Source organism: Camelus bactrianus, chromosome 4, assembly GCF_048773025.1.
Source record: "Camelus bactrianus isolate YW-2024 breed Bactrian camel chromosome 4, ASM4877302v1, whole genome shotgun sequence".
NCBI lineage: Eukaryota > Metazoa > Chordata > Mammalia > Artiodactyla > Camelidae > Camelus > Camelus bactrianus.
In genome coordinates, this window is record NC_133542.1 from 30,952,438 (window position 1) to 30,971,078 (window position 18,641).

General features: G+C 38.3%; 1 protein-coding gene across 6 annotated transcripts in view; it reads left to right on the forward strand.

Moving 5' to 3' along the window:
• Positions 1-18,641, forward strand: part of GLIS3 (GLIS family zinc finger 3) — a 498,554-nt gene that overhangs the window by 203,923 nt on the left and 275,990 nt on the right. For all 6 annotated transcript variants that reach the window (XR_012506358.1, XM_074361627.1, XM_074361629.1 and 3 more), the window contains 2 exons: positions 1,673-1,880; positions 7,635-8,754. Coding sequence is in view for 5 of the 6 variants with exons in the window: in XM_074361627.1 (XP_074217728.1) it covers positions 1,673-1,880; positions 7,635-8,754 (1,328 nt within the window). In the remaining variant the exon portion in view is untranslated. The remainder of the gene's footprint in view (positions 1-1,672; positions 1,881-7,634; positions 8,755-18,641) is intronic.

The window sequence follows — 18,641 nt, forward strand, 5'->3', positions numbered from 1 at the left end:
TAGAATTTACAAAGATACTAAGTTTATGATCACTGCCCAAAAAAGTACCCACTACTCTTAGTGCTAAGATGAAGCCTTGATGGTACAGTGTTATATGAGTTGTAAAAACAGAGAGACTATCTATAATTGATCTTTCAAGGCACAAGAAGATGCATCAGTTATAAACTGCAGTGGGAGAGGTAGAGGGAACATTCTGGTTTGTGTATCTGGAAAAAAAATCAGGAGAAATTTCTGTTGGACCTAATGATCTTAGAAAGTATCCAAGGAAGAAACTAAGCAACAATCACCTAAACTTAAGCACACAGGTGCCATGAAAAATACACTCTCGTAGACTCCGTTTCAGCTCAGTCAATAAATCCTCGTGTGACCTTGAGGAAATCAGTTACCACTGGGATTTTACTTTCCCAGAGGGCCAGACTAGAGAAGGCTTCCTGTGACTCTCCTAGAGCTTTTGAGATGTGGTTTCACTGATGAGAGCATTGGTGGTTACTCCAAGATCTTGTTTATCCTTAGTTTTGTGGACTCTTGGAAGCGAATGTTACAGAAGATGAAAAAGTAATTTTTTGGCTATTAATTTAATTTTTGGAAACACAGAACAAAAAAGTATGCCCCCTAGGGCTAAGGAAAGTTACTGTGATGTTTTCTACTACTTTGATCCCAAATATATCAATGAGAAAGATGAGGAATTTGGTGAGAAAATTTTAGAGCCTAATTTGAAAAAAAAATCCCAAAGCCCTGAGATCATGTTTATTTTCATTTGTTTGAAATGGAAACAGAGTGTACAGTCACTGAGACTTGACCAGGTAGTTTGCAAAAAATGTTTGAAAAAGTATATCTGTGTAAAAAGAATGTCTAGAATAATTTAACCACTATTATTTTTTTTTTATAAATGATTCATGGCATGTTTACCTTTCTCCTCTTTGCTTTTCACTTTTCCGTAACGGCACAGATTCTTGTGGGTTTCTTTTTTTTTAATTTCCCCTTTGGGTATGTACCAGATTTTACTACATTCCAAGATTGTTGCTAATGAAATGAAAAATCTATGTCAAATTTGGCTACCATGCTACTTTTAGAGTGAGTGTTTTGTTTATGGCTCTCTCACCCTGATTTTTTTTTTTAAATTGGGTGTCTGTCCAATGACAATGTATTAGGATGAAGAGGAAAAATCAAGTTTGGAGAGACGCAGCCAAACTCTATCCTTTTAAAGAGTCTTTTTGGAAGGCCAGAATTGAAATGAAGTGAACCAGTTAAACAAGTTTTTTCAGCAGTGTCAACTTTCTTTGCTGGGTGATTCAAGATATTAGCTATTCTAGAAAAAAATATGGTTTGATATAAGTAATCCCATCTTCTCACCACCTTAACCCTTTAAGTAAGGAGATGATAAATTATGATTCTTAATACAACTGGACACTTCTATATAAAAGGAGCAAAATGTAAGTGTATTTTATATGAGTGGTGATTATAGATGATTATAGAAGGGTATCTATTGTAGCATTATGGGTTTTTTCTTGGAATTAGAGAAAGCTTTTTGGTATCACTAATTCTTAAAACAAAAAAGATAATCTAAGGACTGTCTCTAAAAGATGAGTCCTGATATAAGTGTGCACATGTGTGTGTTTACTGATTTCTGATGTAAGGGACATGAAAGCTAACCTGATTCATTTGTTTTTAGGGGCTCTTGGCTTTGGGCCTCAGTGCAAGTCCATTGGAAAAGGCAGCTGCAACAATCTAGTGGTCACCAGCAGTCCCATGATGGTTCAGCGACTGGGACCCATTTCACCTCCAGCAAGCCAGGTCTCTACAGCATGCAACCAGATCAGTCCTAGCTTACAGAGGGCAATGAATGCAGCCAACCTGAATATACCTCCTTCAGATACCAGGTCTCAAGTTACTTTTTTTTTCCCCCCTTCTTGTGGTATAATCACACCTGTGAGTGTTTTCTCTTTCCCTTCTGAACACATGCCCATACAACACGCGTACACACACTCTCCCCACACATGCTCACTCAAGCAGCTCTTTCATTTTGAGCTGTGTAGGGGAATGTGTATAAAAACTGTGTGTGCCATGATATCATCTTAATTGGGAAGAATGGTATAATACCTGCTGTCTTATGTTGTGAGTGAAATTAATGCCCGCTTTGAGATTTTTAGGACTCAGTGACTAAAGACCATGTGTTAATCTGTTGATTCCTGGTGAAGCAGCTCATATCATGGTGTAGAAAGATGAGATGTCCCATACACATCTACCTTAGCTGTTTGTTTTTTAGTATACATGTTGCAGTGTGCTAAGGCTGCTTTACAGTCTGTTTTGTCTGTCCATCCATGCATCCATTAACCCATCTACCAAAGTATCTTAAGTACTTACTGCCAGCTTAATAATTGAAGTTTAGGGAGATAGTCAAAAAAGTAAAGATAGAAGTCATGAATTTCAAGACTTTATGACGTGTCTGGGAAGAGATATTTCATGTCTGTGTTACATATCATTTCAACACAATGTCTGATTAGGTGTTGGAATAGGTAGGTCCCTTAAATGCCATGTCTCTCTCTCCATGGAAGATAATTGAATAGGGAAATCATCTCCTCAGACAAATTTTTATATCTCTCAAGGTTGATATTACAGGGGACATAAAACTAAAATACTCTGCAATGTATTTAAATGAATTATTTCATCTTTTATGAGTGGTCTTCGTGGAGAAATACAATCCAAAGTTTTTGCCTTAGTCCCAGCTCTGTGATTTTGCAAAGGAATTGGACTCTGGATCTCTGCTTCCTCTTCTTGAGGGGCTGGAATCCACTGAGATGCCTTGTAGTTCTGGGATCCTGTTTCTTTCTCTCCTTCCTCCCTTTCCTTCTTTTCCTCCCATCCCCCTTCGCCTCTTGTGTCTCTGCACTCCTAGCTGCTGTTTGACACTCTGAAATCAGTTTCCTGGATCTTTTTTTTTATGCCAATTTTCTCATGAGATGGAAACTTGTTTTTCACCTGAGATTTTTTTTATGATAGGAAGCTGCTGCTGTCATTTTCCCATTGATGATTATGCCTTGAGGGACTCCTCAGACTTGCTGAGTATTGCATGTAAAATTAACTGTACTTGCGGAGTAGGTGTCATTGGGAAGCCTTCAGCTTCCTGTCTGTGGCAAGTCCAGCCCATGCCTTGAAGGCAGAGAGTCATAATTAATGGAGAGACTGCAGGTAGGCAGGGCATAGGCTGCTCCAACCATGTACCTAATGCAGTTCCTTTCATGGGTCCACCAGAGAAGGGTCATTTTCACAAGAGTTTTCTAGCAGATTTGATTCCTTAGCATAATTTTTTATCCTTAAAAGACAACATCATAGCAATTGACATAAGTTTTGTCTGTGTTTTGTGAGTCCTTCTATGGAAATAATTTTTTGCAGGATGAGCAAAGAAACAAGAGTTGGGAAGTGGCTTGGTGAAGTGTTGAATTTACTTTTATCAATTTAGAAAGATTGCATTATTTGTGATGCTTAAATTGGTTTGTGTGTTCCATCAGAGGAGAGATAGGCTAGGAGGCAACAGTTCAACTTGAAGGCATTTTGCTATCTAGAGATAAAGAGAAGATGGAGAGAGAATCAGCTTTGAGTTTAATTTATTGGGGGTTATGGCCAGGGAGATGGGGAGGATAGGGTGGGAGGCTGGGTAGGGGTGTGAACTGTTCAGTCTGAGTGATGGCAGCCCTCTAAAAAGCTGTAACATTTATTGTTTTTTTTTCCTCTGGTTATCTATGTAATTCTTACTCATTGTAGAAAACATGGAAAAAAATCAAGACAGTAAATGATAGTCATCCTGAATCCTGCCACTGACAGGCAACTATAGGTAGAATTTTGAAATACACCCTTCTAGCTCTCTGCAGACATATACATTGTAAGCATAGGTTTCCATCAAATTGATCTATAGTAATCTACACAATATTATAATTGCTTTTTTTAGTTAATATAAACCCTTTCTTTTGTAATAATCTTTGGTAGTAAAAAAATCTTTAGCATCATATAATGACTTCTTCCTGCCCAAGATTCCCTTTTATTCAAAAATGTATAAATAAAACTGTAATTTTTATCAGCCTCTTATTACTGGGCATTTATTTATTTCCTTTAACTTCAGTATTGTAAGTAATCTTTATTGGATCAGTTCTGTAACTCTTGTTGTACATCTCCTTTTCATGACGTGTATGTATGTATATATATGTATGTGTATATATAGATTCATTCTCTGGAGTATCATTTTGAGGAATTCCACATCATATGTAAGTATTTCTTTTGAGCTTGGCATTGAACCAAGCATTTCAGCCTGGTCATCACACCTCTTGTGGCCCCATGAGAGTTCTGAGCTCTTGCTTCACCAGCCATACTAAGCTATTTCTCTGATGGTCTCTGAGTTTTTCACATTGCTTTTATTTTGTTTGAGTTGTATTTCTTTCACATATAGCTCCCAATTAACCAGTTACAAGAAATAATATGCTTAGGGTCAGGTGAACATATGGACATTGAGATTTCTCTCAGTATGGCGATAGAACCACAGATCTTTGTCACTTTTTTTCCCCATAGGCCTGGTGTGGGTAACAGCAGGGATTATATGCAAGAGTTCTTTGGAATCTTTCACAATCATTCAACATATTGTTGCTGAAAGAGAACAGAAAATGTGGGTCCCAGTTGTAGCTTGTGTGACTTTAAGCCTCTTTTACTTGGTCTTTTAATCAAGCAGAGCATCGTGGACCACATGTAGGGTATGATGTGGGGAAAACAACAGAGGATGTATGTGATCTAGCTAGGTGGCTGCCTGTCAAATGCTGCTTTATTTGTCCTTCTATAAGAATTTTGGTCTTTTCTGGGATGTCATTGGGATGAATTTTACAGAACCTCTGTTTTATTCTTTGTAAAATACAGGTTATTTAAAAATCCAATTTATTTACTTCAAAGGCTGTATTAAATGAGATAGTATATAGGGAAATAGTTTGTATTATAAATGATGGTTATCATTATCTTGATTGATTGCTTACTCACCTTAAACAACATTTTTTTGGAAAACTTACTTATCTAACACTCTGGCAGGTACTGGAGGAGATAAGTAATTCCTTCTATTGAAAGACTTTGAATTTTATTGAGGAAGATAACATCCACAGATGTCTGAAGCTAGCTACGTTTAAGGCTCAGTATGGACAGTATATAATTTCTCTGGAAATAGGACTTTTACTGAGAGCTACTATCTTTGGGGCAGGTTTCATGGTTCAGAACTTTGAAATATTAAAAGATCTGGGTAATTGCACAGAAGGGAGGTGAGCCACTAGGCAACGGCCATTGTTGGAAGTTTTGTTCTTGTTAGGTGTTCAAGTTAGAAGAAAGACTTTTCCATTCATGTTACTGCCTTAGTGAATAGAATATAGAATTTGCTTTCTGAAAAATATATGATAACTGTCTTAGAAAACAGATGTTCAAGGAGTTAAGGAATGTGCCTGCATGGGGTTATGCTCAGATTTAAATGGAGCCATACTTCGGTGTAATTTGAGAAAAATAAGAAACATCTCTTGACAATGGAACAAATGAAAATGTCTCACTATAGGCTGCCCTCAAACCAAATAATATAATTTCAAATGCAAAGTATATACAGGTGGGTAAAATACTTTCTGCCTGCTATTCACTGCCTAAAAATCTGAAGTACTCCAGTAGGACAGTGACCAGGCGAATGCAGCATTTGAGTTGTTCTATAAACCATCTCAATCTCAGGGTGTAAAGCAAAGTCAGTTGTTTTTGCCTCATATATGACATAACTACTAATTTGGCTTGGGTCAGAAAGCAATTTCTGACTCTCCCTGGGGAAAGGACCAAAAGGCCCTTGACATCCAATCACCAGGAGCCTTCAGCTGAGCTCTTCAGGAAGAGCTACATGCTGTGGGTGTGCTGGGAAAATAATTGAAAGTGTCCACCGGGAATTAAAAAACAGATGGTTCAGAAACCACTTTGGGGCTTGCAAAAGGACTTCAGCCCAAATATAAGGATGTGGACAGAGAAAAAAATCTGTGTCAAGGGCAACTGGACGTAATTTCCTGCTGTGTTTGTCATTGGTAAACATTACTTCACTTGATGGAAACACCACATCGACAATGGTGTTATCTGTCACCTTACACTGTGCATTTCGGAGCCGAGATGTTTTCTTGCTAATATCTCATGCTTGTAGGAAACAGTGTTCTTGGCTTCCATTTTGTGAAAAAAAGTAAGAGGAACAGATGGGATGAAAATGCTTCTATTTTTTCTTCAGTTCCTTTGCAACAGGTTGCTGTGTAACAGCTGGAAGTAGTAAATGGGTTCATTCTGGGAAGATAGGCATTCTATATAATATTTTATCTTGATTAATTTTTTGTTAGAAAAGAGATCTCTCTAGAAAGCCAGTGCAAGTACATATAAAAAAGCCAGGTTTTTCTGATATACACTATGTCTGAGTTGGAAAGCATAGTGAATTATGTCTAGCCTCTTTGTGACAAATTTTCCATCCAAGGGGCATAGCTTTTTTCTTCAATGAATTTTGAGGTAATTGTGTCATAGTAAAGCAAAATCAGTTTTAAAGTGGCCAGACTGTATTACAAAGCATTTTGATATGCAGGTAAATATCGTGACATGTGAAGCATGTTTTGTAAAGGGTAAGAACAGGAGAGGAATTCTTGCAAGAGTGAGGTACTAAAAACAAATGGAATCTGCTCTTGGTCCAAATCTGCTCTAAATCTGAGGACAAGAGCTCATGGAAAATCCAAAATTAACAGGTGTGATTAAACGCTGCATGGTCCGAGTATTTGCATAATTCCAAATATGACTCAATTTCTGGCTATCACTCCCTTATATATTATAGCTGTATTATATACATATATATATATGTGTATATATATATATATACACATATATATATATATATATACACACACACATACACATATATATATTATATACGTATTTTTTTACTTCTAGGTTAATTTGATGTTGTGACTGAGTACTAATAGTGTGAAGTGCTATCTTTTAAAGAAATATTTAAAATTCCTTAGTTTCAGTGAAATGAGTTTGTGAAATTATTTGGTCCCCTGGATGACCCTTTGACTTGGAAGATTTACTTTTTTTTTTTTTTTTCAGATCAGGTGTAGGTTTATATTTTACCTCACCAAATAGATTACACTCAAAGACTCAGGCTCTGTTTAGACTTGCAGTCCCTGCAATTCCTATTTGTAGTGTGCTGCACACAGTAGGTACTTAATAAATGCTTGCTTATTTGGTTTGCCATGATAAGCATCAATAATTATTCCTAGGTATCTAATTTCCCTCTGTATTAAAAAGATATTTAAAAATAAAGAAAGGACTATTTATTATCATTAAAGTATTAAGATTATTATAACAATAGATCTTTTGTTTTATTATTCCAGTGAGCATTAGCCTTTATTGTTCTTCTTGGTAAAATTGTATTTACCTGGAACTAAAAGCCTTGGGTTTTATCTTAGCCAAAGAATGTGTGTTTAGCCGAGAATGTAGTTAGGGGAAATGCTTAAGGAATTGTCAATGCAATGTTCTTTTAGCTCTTAAGCAATCCATATCCTGCTAAAATGTTTGTCTTTTTTCCCCCCCTTTTCTGGTTGCTGTTCCAGGTCCCTTATTTCGCGTGAATCTTTGGCGTCCTCGACTTTGAGTCTGACTGAAAGTCAGTCGGCCTTGAGTGTGAAACAGGAATGGTCTCACGGCTACAGGGCTCTTCCTTCGCTCTCCTCCAACCACGGCTCTCAGAATGGAATTGATCTAGGGGACCTCCTTAGCCTTCCTCCTGGGACAGCGATGTCCAGCAACAGTGTCTCTAATTCATTGCCATCCTACCTTTTCGGGATGGAAAACAGCCACTCTCCATACCCTAGTACCCGGCACTCTTCGGCCAGGTCCCACTCAGCTCGTTCCAAGAAGAGAGCGCTGTCCTTGTCCCCGCTATCCGATGGCATTGGGATAGACTTCAATACCATCATCCGCACCTCACCCACGTCCTTGGTCGCCTACATCAATGGGTCAAGGGCTTCCCCCGCCAACATGTCCCCACAACCTGAAGTCTATGGGCATTTCCTAGGGGTGCGCGGCAGCTGTATTCCCCAGTCGTGCTCGGTGCCAAGTAGCCAGAAGGGTGTGCGCGTGGCCAGCGGCGGCCTGGCTCTCCCCGCCTACGGCGAGGACGGCGCACCGGAGTACGAGCGCATGCAGCAGCTGGAGCACGGCGGCCTCCAGCCCGGCCTGGTCAACAACATGGTGGTGCAGCACGGCCTGCCGGACCCCGACAGCCAGCCGGCCAGCCTGCTGAAGACTGAGCGTTTGGATGATTTTCCGGGCGGTGCCCTGGACCTGCCCCCGGCCCCACCTCTGCCACCTCTGCCACCGCCCCCCCAAGGCCCCCCGCCCCCCTACCACGCCCACCCACATCTGCATCACCCAGAGCTGGCCCACCACGCCCAGCCGCTGGCCTTGCCTCAGGCCACCCTGGAGGAGGACGGGGAGGTGGATGACGTAGGGGGCAAGCACTGCTGTCGCTGGATCGACTGCAGCGCCTTGTATGACCAGCAGGAGGAACTAGTGCGGCACATAGAGAAGGTTCACATAGACCAGCGCAAAGGGGAAGACTTCACGTGCTTCTGGGCCGGTTGTCCCCGAAGGTACAAGCCTTTCAATGCCCGCTATAAACTGCTGATCCACATGAGAGTCCACTCCGGGGAGAAGCCCAACAAGTGTTCGGTGAGTCTCCTAGGGCCCAAAGCAGTTCACTAAAGGTGCATGTGGTTTTCCAAATGTGACCACAAGTCAGGGAACATTTTCTTTTGTGGAGTTTTGGATGCAGGGAGTCTAGGTATCCATGAGATTTGACTCCTCTACAGCCTGAGGAAGGGGAAGATTTCTTTAATTATTAGTGGCTGGAGTATCTCTCTACTTCTAGATTCTCTTCTGCAAATATACATAATCAGGGGAGGTTCATTTGCCACCATGTCCAAAATCTTGGAAAATTGATTCCTACCAGGCACCAACTTGAAGTTGCTGAAAAGTGGAGGCAGAGGAACACACACCGCACCACCACCAAACTTTTAACTCTTTTCCAAAGTAAATATTCAGTGATTTTCCCCTTCCCTCCAATAACTAGGCGAGCATTGGGGTTAAAGGGGTGGTTCTGATATTTGGAGAGGAACTCACACTTAGCAACTTGGCTAGTAAAAATGTTGCTGCATACACCCACATGCCTGCACACTGCAAACTCCAGGATTGTAAGACTAGTTAATGCTTTATAGCCAGCATGAAAATACTCAGGGATACCACAGGAGCAGAATCTTACAGGATCTCACTGAATTTTAAGGAGAAGGAATTTGGTGGAAATCTATAATGAGAAGGAACCCAGAGGGGACTGTGCCTTTGAAGGAAGTGGGCATGGTGTCTCCTTCCCCCTGCCTCCACCTTTCATAACATCAATCCTAGAACTATCTCTGTTTCTTGGTAAAATTTACTGTTTTTGAATAATACGATTTTTAAATGATTGCATGACCATTTTGCACCTAACAGAAACCCTCAGGGTTTACAAGCAAGACATCACCCTTGGGATCCCAGGGCAGGTTTGCACAATCTCAGACAGCTCACTTAACTCTTGAAAAAGAAGAGCATGTGTTTTACATTAGTTTAGATGGACAGAAATATTTGTTTGAGAGTTAAAATCTGAGAATTGTAGATATTCCTTGGATATTGAATATGCTACAGGTCACTAAATGTGTAAAATATATAAACCATGTTGAAAAGGAACTTATTTATCTTGATGATAAAGAATCTGAGCCATGTTTATGGTTGATTGTAGATTAGCTAAGTTGTCTGATTCATGTAAAAGTAAACAAACATGATAGTTGTAAGACAAGTATTAGAAGCACTTTTTCACCATCCATTAGGTATTTTTGAAAGAGTTTTAAGAATTTCTTGAGGAATGAAATTGCATTTCTTGTCATCACATTATGCCCCATGTTGTGATTTTCCTTAAGGAAAACCTAAAGCTGATACGTTGTGAGAATGCCAGGTTATATGAGTGAAAGGAATCGTTACATTCCAGCCAGCAAAACCTTACTCTGTCGGTAAGGTTCTGCACTAAAAATGCAAGAAAGAGACAAGCAATTGAAGGCAATTCTTTTTACTCTGTTTGGAACACACCAGCCTATTGCAGGCAAGAAAGATATTCAGTCTCTGAAGGAAAACAGTCCAACCTTTTAGTTCTGACTAATCCTGGCTGAAAATAGTTTGTTGGATTTGGCTTTACTGAAATAAACATAATGGTTTGAATTATCCAAAAAATATTTTTTGCATTGCAAAATTAATTTTTGTGCAATAGGATTTCCTCATTTCCCTACTACTCTCAGATTTTGAAAAGGCATATAACTTTATAAAGTTGACTTTCACTAAAGTGTATTATGACTTAAGAATAGAAATACTTCAGTGAAAGAATAAGCTGAGAAGTGAATGTTTGCAGACCTCTCCATAGGTATTATTCAGGGTGGGAATGGGAAGCGATTTCTGTCTCCCCTAGTCTGCCTACTCCCCACTTCTATATGGAATCTTAGCAAAATTTTGATTGCTAGGTTTAATAGCATATCAAATCTAGAATCATAAAGCATTAGATTACACATTATAGTGCAAATGTATTTGTACAAAACAGGGTTTCTTAGGGGCTGACTAATGCTGCAGTTCTCATCTTGGGACTATATATTTTTAGCAGGAAGACATACATTTTCATATAAAACATACATATCATGAGCATTGTGTCTTTGGAAAACTTAATGTTGCTACACGTCATCTGCTTGATTAATACAGTTAAAGCTAACTGCAGCAAATAATGTTGCTGTCAAAGTTCAGCAGTCCTTTCAAATTGTAGTCCACAGAGAGAAGACATGGGCTTAAAGTGGTTGTCCATCTGAAAGAGATGCATTTTTCTCCCTTTTGCAAAACCAGTCCATACACTTTTGGAATCCAGATGCAAAGAACTGTTAAAACTGAAATGTTTCATCTCCCACTTCTTTGGAAGCTGATAGTAGTTGATTCAAAGCTCAAGATCCTTGCCAAGTAAAATGACCACATTCTTTTGGAGACATGAAGTGATCTTTGGGTTTTTGTGGCTGTGTCACATGCTGCAAAGGCTAGGAGCAATTTAAATTATAAGACCCAGTCCACTTTTGTTTTATGTATGTTTAACTGCTGTTAATTTTCTGTGGACCATAGTTAGGGTTAGTCATCATTTTCAGTCACTTAGCTTATTGACCTAAGAAAGATGTGATGACCCAATTGTGTTCAGTGACCATGACTACAGGCAGCACAATGAGCTTCTGAAAGTCATGGTAAAAGTAGGGTGTGTGAAAGGGCTATTCAGTGACAGCTTACAGTAAGAGGCTACCACTGGTGTCCTCCCTTGACGCCAAATTCCTTTCATGCATGGGAGAATGCATTCTCAGAATCTATGACTGTAACTCCTCAGCCTTACCCAGAACTCTGGGATTCAGATCACTCAGGATTCTAGGTGGCAGAACTGGGGGAGGATTGTTAATTTATTATTTGGTTAACTTACTGGAAGAAGAAAATGGTTTCTTTTCTGTTTCCCACCCAAACAACTTCATCCTTCTGTAGATCTCGTTCTCATTGCTTCTGTGGAAAGCCAAACCAGCTGCTCTCTTCCTAGTCTTGGCCTTGATTACAGAGATATTCCCAGCCAATGGCAAAGACCTTGAGAAATAAAGGCCTTAGCAGGCAGACAGACCTCAGTGAAATCAGAAACTGAGATATGGCAATATTATATTAAAAATTCCTGAGTCCATTCACTTCTGTCTACTAATAAAGCAATTTGCAGGTGCCTCAACATTGATGAATCTCAGAATTATCAAAACTTTTGAGCATTCCCAGGTATAACTTTGCTGAATTCTGTTACATTTTTTTCTGAGATAAGATTTCAAATTCTCAAGTCAGAGTAAATAATGGAGCCTTAGAATTATTTTCTTTTCCAAATCCTTGTTTTGTGTTCCTAAAAGGACGACATAAAGTATAACTCTGAACTATAGATGTACACTCAGCATCCCTAACAGTAGCCATAGTCATCGTTCTAACAGAGTGCATACTGAGAATGTTTTTGCCATAGATCTTTTTGTCATTAAGTTGAAGAATGTGCAACACCTGGGTAGCGTTCCCAGGGAGGTGTGTTCTAAATGAGATCAGGCACGCTCTGTCTGCCAGTACTTCTCATGAGAAAGCCTATCTGATCAGAGCAGAGTGAGCAGAGGGACAGAATTCTCTTGCCAGGATCAGAAACACTGAGGGCTTGCCTTGGTGCACAATAGAAAGCAGTTGTGCTGGAGGTTAGGGAGTGTTAATAAGGGAATTAGGAGGAATGAGGGTCGCCACTTAAATTTTGCTTATTTTTCCTGGATGAGTTTTATCCAATAGCAAAAAGGAATTTTGCAAAACTTTTACCCACCCACAGATTTTCACGAAAATGTCACTGACCAAAGACAGCTTTGAATTTTGTATGAATTGACTCATTTCTCCACAGGCATTTTGCCTGGCAAAATCCAGAGTATTTGCTTTGGCTTGAATATTGGGCCATTTGCTTTTTAAGTAACATTGGATTATGGAATACAAGAAAATAAATACAGAGCTGGGGCCATGTCCCCATTCCTCTTTTATGGCCTGATTTATGGGTTCATGGGCCAGCTTTAGCCATGTAAGACATTTCTTGAGGAAAAGTAAATTCATTGTAAAATGTAGAAGGATGTTTTTTCCACATCCTTTATTTTATTATTTTGATGAGACTTGGCATTGATGTGATGACCACAATTATATGACTAGAAGAGACCTCAGGAAATTATCACCTAAGCATAACTGTTAGTTACCACTCTACTACCCTCATATTGGCAACAATTAATAAATTCTCATAATGTCAAGTATTGGAGGGTATGGAGAAGGCACTGCTTTAACATTGCTAGTAAAAGTAAATTAATGTGACCACTTTGGAAAAAATTTGGGAATATGTAGCAAACACGAAGATGAGCATATTCAACAAAACCATATCTAAGTGTCTGCTCTAGAGCAACTCTTGCATATGGTGACAAGGAGACATGCAAAAAGGTGTTTATTGCACCTTTGTTATTTAAAAAAATATAAATAACCTATCTGTCCATAGATAAGGTAAATCAATAAACTATGTTTTATCCCTAAAGAAATAGTATAAGGGAATTTAAAATTAATGAACTGTATGTAAATCAGTATATCTATAGGTAGACAACATGGATAGATAACAATGTTGAATGAAAAAATTAAATGCAAAATGATATATATAGTATAATACAATTTATGTACATTTAAACACATGCTAACTATTTTATAGTTGTTGTAGATACTTAATTAGTTGGTTAAACAGTAAAATCATGTGGGCAGGATAATCAGTAATCTTAAGATAGTGGATAATTCTAGGGAGAAAAGAAATAGGAAGATATAGGATGTAGGGATTTTGCTTTATCTTTTTTCCAAAGATGGAGAGAAATGAAACAAATATGGCAAAATACTACTTTTTTTTTAGCTTGGTGGTGGTGATATAGGTGTCATGGGTATCATACTATTTTCTATGCTTTACTACCTGTTTGAAATATTTCATAACTGTAAGTATATATTTTTTCTAAGAATAAAAGAAAATCAATGAGTATAACATTCCAGTTCCCTTCCACACATGTACTATTTTTTCAGATGAGGAGAACAAAGCATAGGGAAATTAAGTGATTTTTCCAAGACTAGAAAGTTGTTTTTCTGTTGCCCATTTAGTACCTCCAAGGTGATGGTTTTCCAACTTGGCTGACATTGAAATCACCTGAAGAGCTTTATAAAGTACCCATACCTGGGTCCCACCCCCAGAGTCTGTGATGTAACTGGTGATTCTAACATGCAGTCAAGGTGAGAACCAGTGCCCTAAAAGCTTCCACGTTCTGACGTAGAACTCTAGATAGATGAAAACCTACCCTGTCATTTCACTTAAGGTGTAGGGAGGCAGTGTTCAGTAGCAAGTACGTCTTCATTATCATTAATGTCCTGACAATGATTAGGGTAATTTTGTGCTCCCTTGGTACAAAATTCAAGGGAGCACAAAATTCAAGACAAGAGATAAGATAATAGAGCAACTCTGGTAGTGACAGAAGGCTTTCAACTGAGTGAGTGTCCATTCAGATTCAGAGTACTCTTTCTCTGCAACTGATGGTCAGTTAAAGGTTGAGATGAGACTGTTGAGCAATGAATATCATCTCCACCTCCTTGCCTTCCTGAATTAAAAGTGGAACTGACAAATCTGTCACACTGTCCCCATTTTTAAAGGTAAGAATAGAGTGTTCTCCCTTCCAACTACAATTCAGCCTTTCTGCTTTTAATGTAAAATGATCTTCAAAACATTTTTGCTACTATGGATATTTCTGAAGAGTTGGTAAATTACCAAAATATTGAATTTTCCCTTTTATCAAATCTGCCTGATATGATTAAATAAATAAAATTAACATTAATATCCTCTTTGTCTCTTGAGGCTGAAACACCACCAGTGAAACATCTGGTAAAGATCAGAGAGAGTGTAGCTTCCAAATCGCATCCCACAAGGCATCAGTCTGTCAAATATTTAATGCAAACTGAATGATTTTAAAAAATACATCTAAATCACAAGATTTTTTCCCCAATCATTTTATATAAGAAAGAGATACTGGCATATTTATCTGTGTATATACATGGCCAACATACTGTAGACATATATATGTCACCATAAATTATAAACCCGTTAGTATAGGTAAAAGCAAAACCACAGAAATTCCCATCAGATGGGGCACTGACCACAGTTTATAAGGTGTCTGTCAAATCGGATTTCACATCTGAAAACACAGTTTAGAAACCTTCCATTTGGTAGTGGTTTAATTTTATTTCCCTTTAGAAGGCATTTAATCCACTTTACCTGAGGAGCTGGCCTTTCATGAACTTTGTCCTGGAAATAAATTCATAACAGATTTGGGCAAATGTTTCAAAGCAAATCATGGTATGTTTCTTTGCCCTGTGATTCTAGGATTAATGAAAAACAATAATAGATAATGAGAGAAACGCTAAGAGGTTAAATATTTGAGCATTTATCCTTATTAATCAAAATCATTAACTACATGATAGTTAATATTCCTTTTAGTTCGGATTTGTTTTGTGGTTTTTCTCTAATTTCATGTCCAGAAATTATGTTTGTAACATTGGAAAAAATTAGGTAAATCTTTTTCATAAGTAATCTGATTAAGGAAATGTGTTTCAGACCTTTTGAGGTCTGTTCATATGTAGATTTAAAACTGTATTTTCTTAGTTCATTCAGCTTACACTGGTGTGGAAAATTAATTTGACAATTTATTAGAAATGTCTTTTTTGACTTTTGGAATATTTCTTGATTACCTTTGCTATGAGTGGTCATGTTGACATCTTCCAGTCCAAATAGAATTTGAGTATGTAGAGTAAAAGACCAAACACATTAATTTTTTTCAAAAAAGAGGTAGTCTGATTCGCTTTAATCTTTCAGAAGTATTTTTTTCAAGCTCTGGGTAGAATTATGTGGAAAAGAGATTTTTTTTTTTTTTTTTTTTTTTTTACAGGCAGATTCATTAGTTTCTACTGTAATTATTGAGTCAGGGCTTCTAAATTATCAAGAAGACAATGAATGTTGTAACTGCAGGCAGTAGATGTGTGGTTGGTAAATAGAACCTGGGCAAGCAGGCTCAATTCTGCATCTGCTTCAACTATGGGCAGCCTCATCCAAAAGGAAGACCAGCATCTTCACTCATGTGGGAGGTTGGTGTAGACAGGAATTTGGTGAGAAAATGGAATGAAACCTGTGTTTCTTATTTTGCAGCACAGTATTTATTTTTATTTTCTTGGGATACAGATACCGGACTTGAGTAGGGAGAATAACTAATACTTCTGAATTTTGAAGAATTAAAAAATGAGTTATTTGAAAAGTTATTGAGAAACTGGAAAATGAGATGACCTAATTCTGGGCAGGCAGGGGCAATGTGCATGAGTAATTACATGGTGCTTCAAACTTAGAATGAGCATACAATTTATTATTCAAATTGAGACACTCTTGAGAGTGAAAGGGGTTCTCTTTCCCTAGAATATTAGTGTAAACCAGGCTTGTCCTGGAAAAACCAGGATGTATAGATGTATACTACCCAAATAGTATACACATTGATGGTCACCCAATCAGCGCATGCTCATTCATTCATTTGATCAACGCATGCTTATTCATTCATTTGGTCTCTGAGTACAAGCCACGTGCCATATCCTGTCCTGGAATCTGGGGGTGGGTGGATATAGAAATAAATGGGACATTCCCTCAAGGAGCTTGCAGTCTTCTAGGGGTGACAGCTGTGTAAGTAGTTATTTACATAGTAATGAAACAAGGGCTATGATGCAGGTCTATGCAAATTGTTTTAATGGAAAAACAGAGGAAGAAGCTTCCAACTATGTAGAATCTGGGCAAGCTTCTTAGAGCTGACTGCATCTTGAAAGAAGACTAATTCTTGCAGAGAAGGGGAAGGAGGCTATTCAAGTGGAGCACCATAATGTATGATAACACAGGGGTGTGTGAAAGAGTCCTGGAAAGAAACAATCCCCAGGAAGTTTGACGGTCCAAGACTAGGTAGGAGGGGGAGGGAGGCTGGAAATTTACCTTGGGTCAATAACAAGGGATTTTTACTATTAAATAGGGATAATGTTTTGAAAGTTAGAAAGAATTACACACCTAGTTAATACAAATTCAAATTCAGTTAAAACAAACAAAAAAAAACTTCGGAGGCAATATCACTGAGGTAGCAAGCACTGCACTTTAGTGCGTGTGAAATGAAACTTTGACTTCCCCAAACCATCTCATTGTCTTAAAGTTTATAGTTTCATTCTTCATTAAAACATATCTCTTGGCAGCTATCATGTGAAACACAGATTTTTCATGTGCCAAGTGATCAGCCAGGGAAACACATAAATGGAGACAAACGTAAAAGCATTTTCTATGATGGGCTTTAAAGAAAAAAATTAAGAACCTGAGGAAGACTAGAGACCAAAGGCTGTTTGATAGTTATGTTGAGTGACTTAAGATATGGACAGAGGCTGCATACATTATCCTGTGTGTGAGTAGTCTTTCATTTGTTAAACATTTCCTTTTATAATCTGTGAAGAGAGTGAAGTACCATTTAGCAAAGGTTGGACTGGTGCTCGTCATACTGAGCTTGTCAGCCCTTCCCAGACGTACCCCTGACTGCTAAGGTTTGCATTGGAATTTTTTTGTGCTCAGATTGAATTAATACACAGCAGAGCTAAATGTTTGACATGATTAGAGGAGTGCACATTAAATCAGTTCTCATCAAAATGGCACTGATTCCTGGACATTCACTCCACAACACCCTAGGGCCACATGCCTCTCTAGATTGGGGAAGACAGAGTGAGAGGAAAGCCTGGCCTTTTGTTACTTGAGCTTCCTGCTCTTATAGCATTCACTGTATCTGGGGTTTGAGCCTCCCAATGTGGGGCCATTTGCCTATGTGAACAGAGAGCATAGCCAGGAGATAACATCAGTAGACATCAGTGTTCAGAGTGTTCAGAGAGGGCATCTGATTGGTCTCTTTCTTAAAATTTATGAGGCAGCGTTTCAGGCTTGTATTTCTAGAACAGTTTCCTTTCTGTGTTTTAGAATGTTTATTTGAGAATGCTTTAATTTGTAAGCTGGGGCATGGATTTGGGGCCTGATAAGCCCATCCTTTGATGAGAAATATTGCTACAACTAAACTCTTTCTCTTCTGCCACTCCCTTCTCCCATTTCCAGTCACAGTTTCTAGTGTGAAACCACCAAATGATGCTTTGTTAGCCAGGAGAGTGGACTTGGGGGTTGGAGAGCTGTTGTAATGAAGGTAAAGTGGGGGACCCCACTTTAAACAAAATTTTGAAATGGAAATTTGTTTTCCATTACATTTTTAGTGACTCCTACTGTCTCAGAATTCCCATGCTGCCTCACAGCCCCTTGCTTTTGCTCCTTATGTTTTCCTTCCATCTATTCGAGGCTTGCTTTTGGGAAAGAACTTCAGCAAAGATAAAATTCATACATATAAATGGTGAATGGCTAAGAAAAGATTCAGGCCCTCCCAGGGATAGTTACTATTTTTACTAGGAAGAAAGTGTTAAACCTCTCTCTTAGAAATTCCTTCAGGGAAGCAGAAGAGGAAAGAAAATTAACATGTTACAAATTCTGAGCTACTAGATTACTTTAATCCTCATTTATAGCCCTCAGAGTGAAGTAATTTGTGGAGTTTGAGACTTATATTCTCTTCTTTTTACTATATACTCAGATCTTTATTCACCTTTGAGTCCTACCCATAGCGCCTGGATCAATGATTAGATTAACATGTAGTAGCTCTCAAATATATATACGTATCTATCTATTTAACAATCAGTTTTATCTGCTGTCAATATCTGTGCATATATGTGTATGTGTAGGTATATATATTCTTGGAGCTAGGTGATAGATACATGGAGGTTCATTATTCTGTTGTTTCTGCTTGTGTGAAGATTTG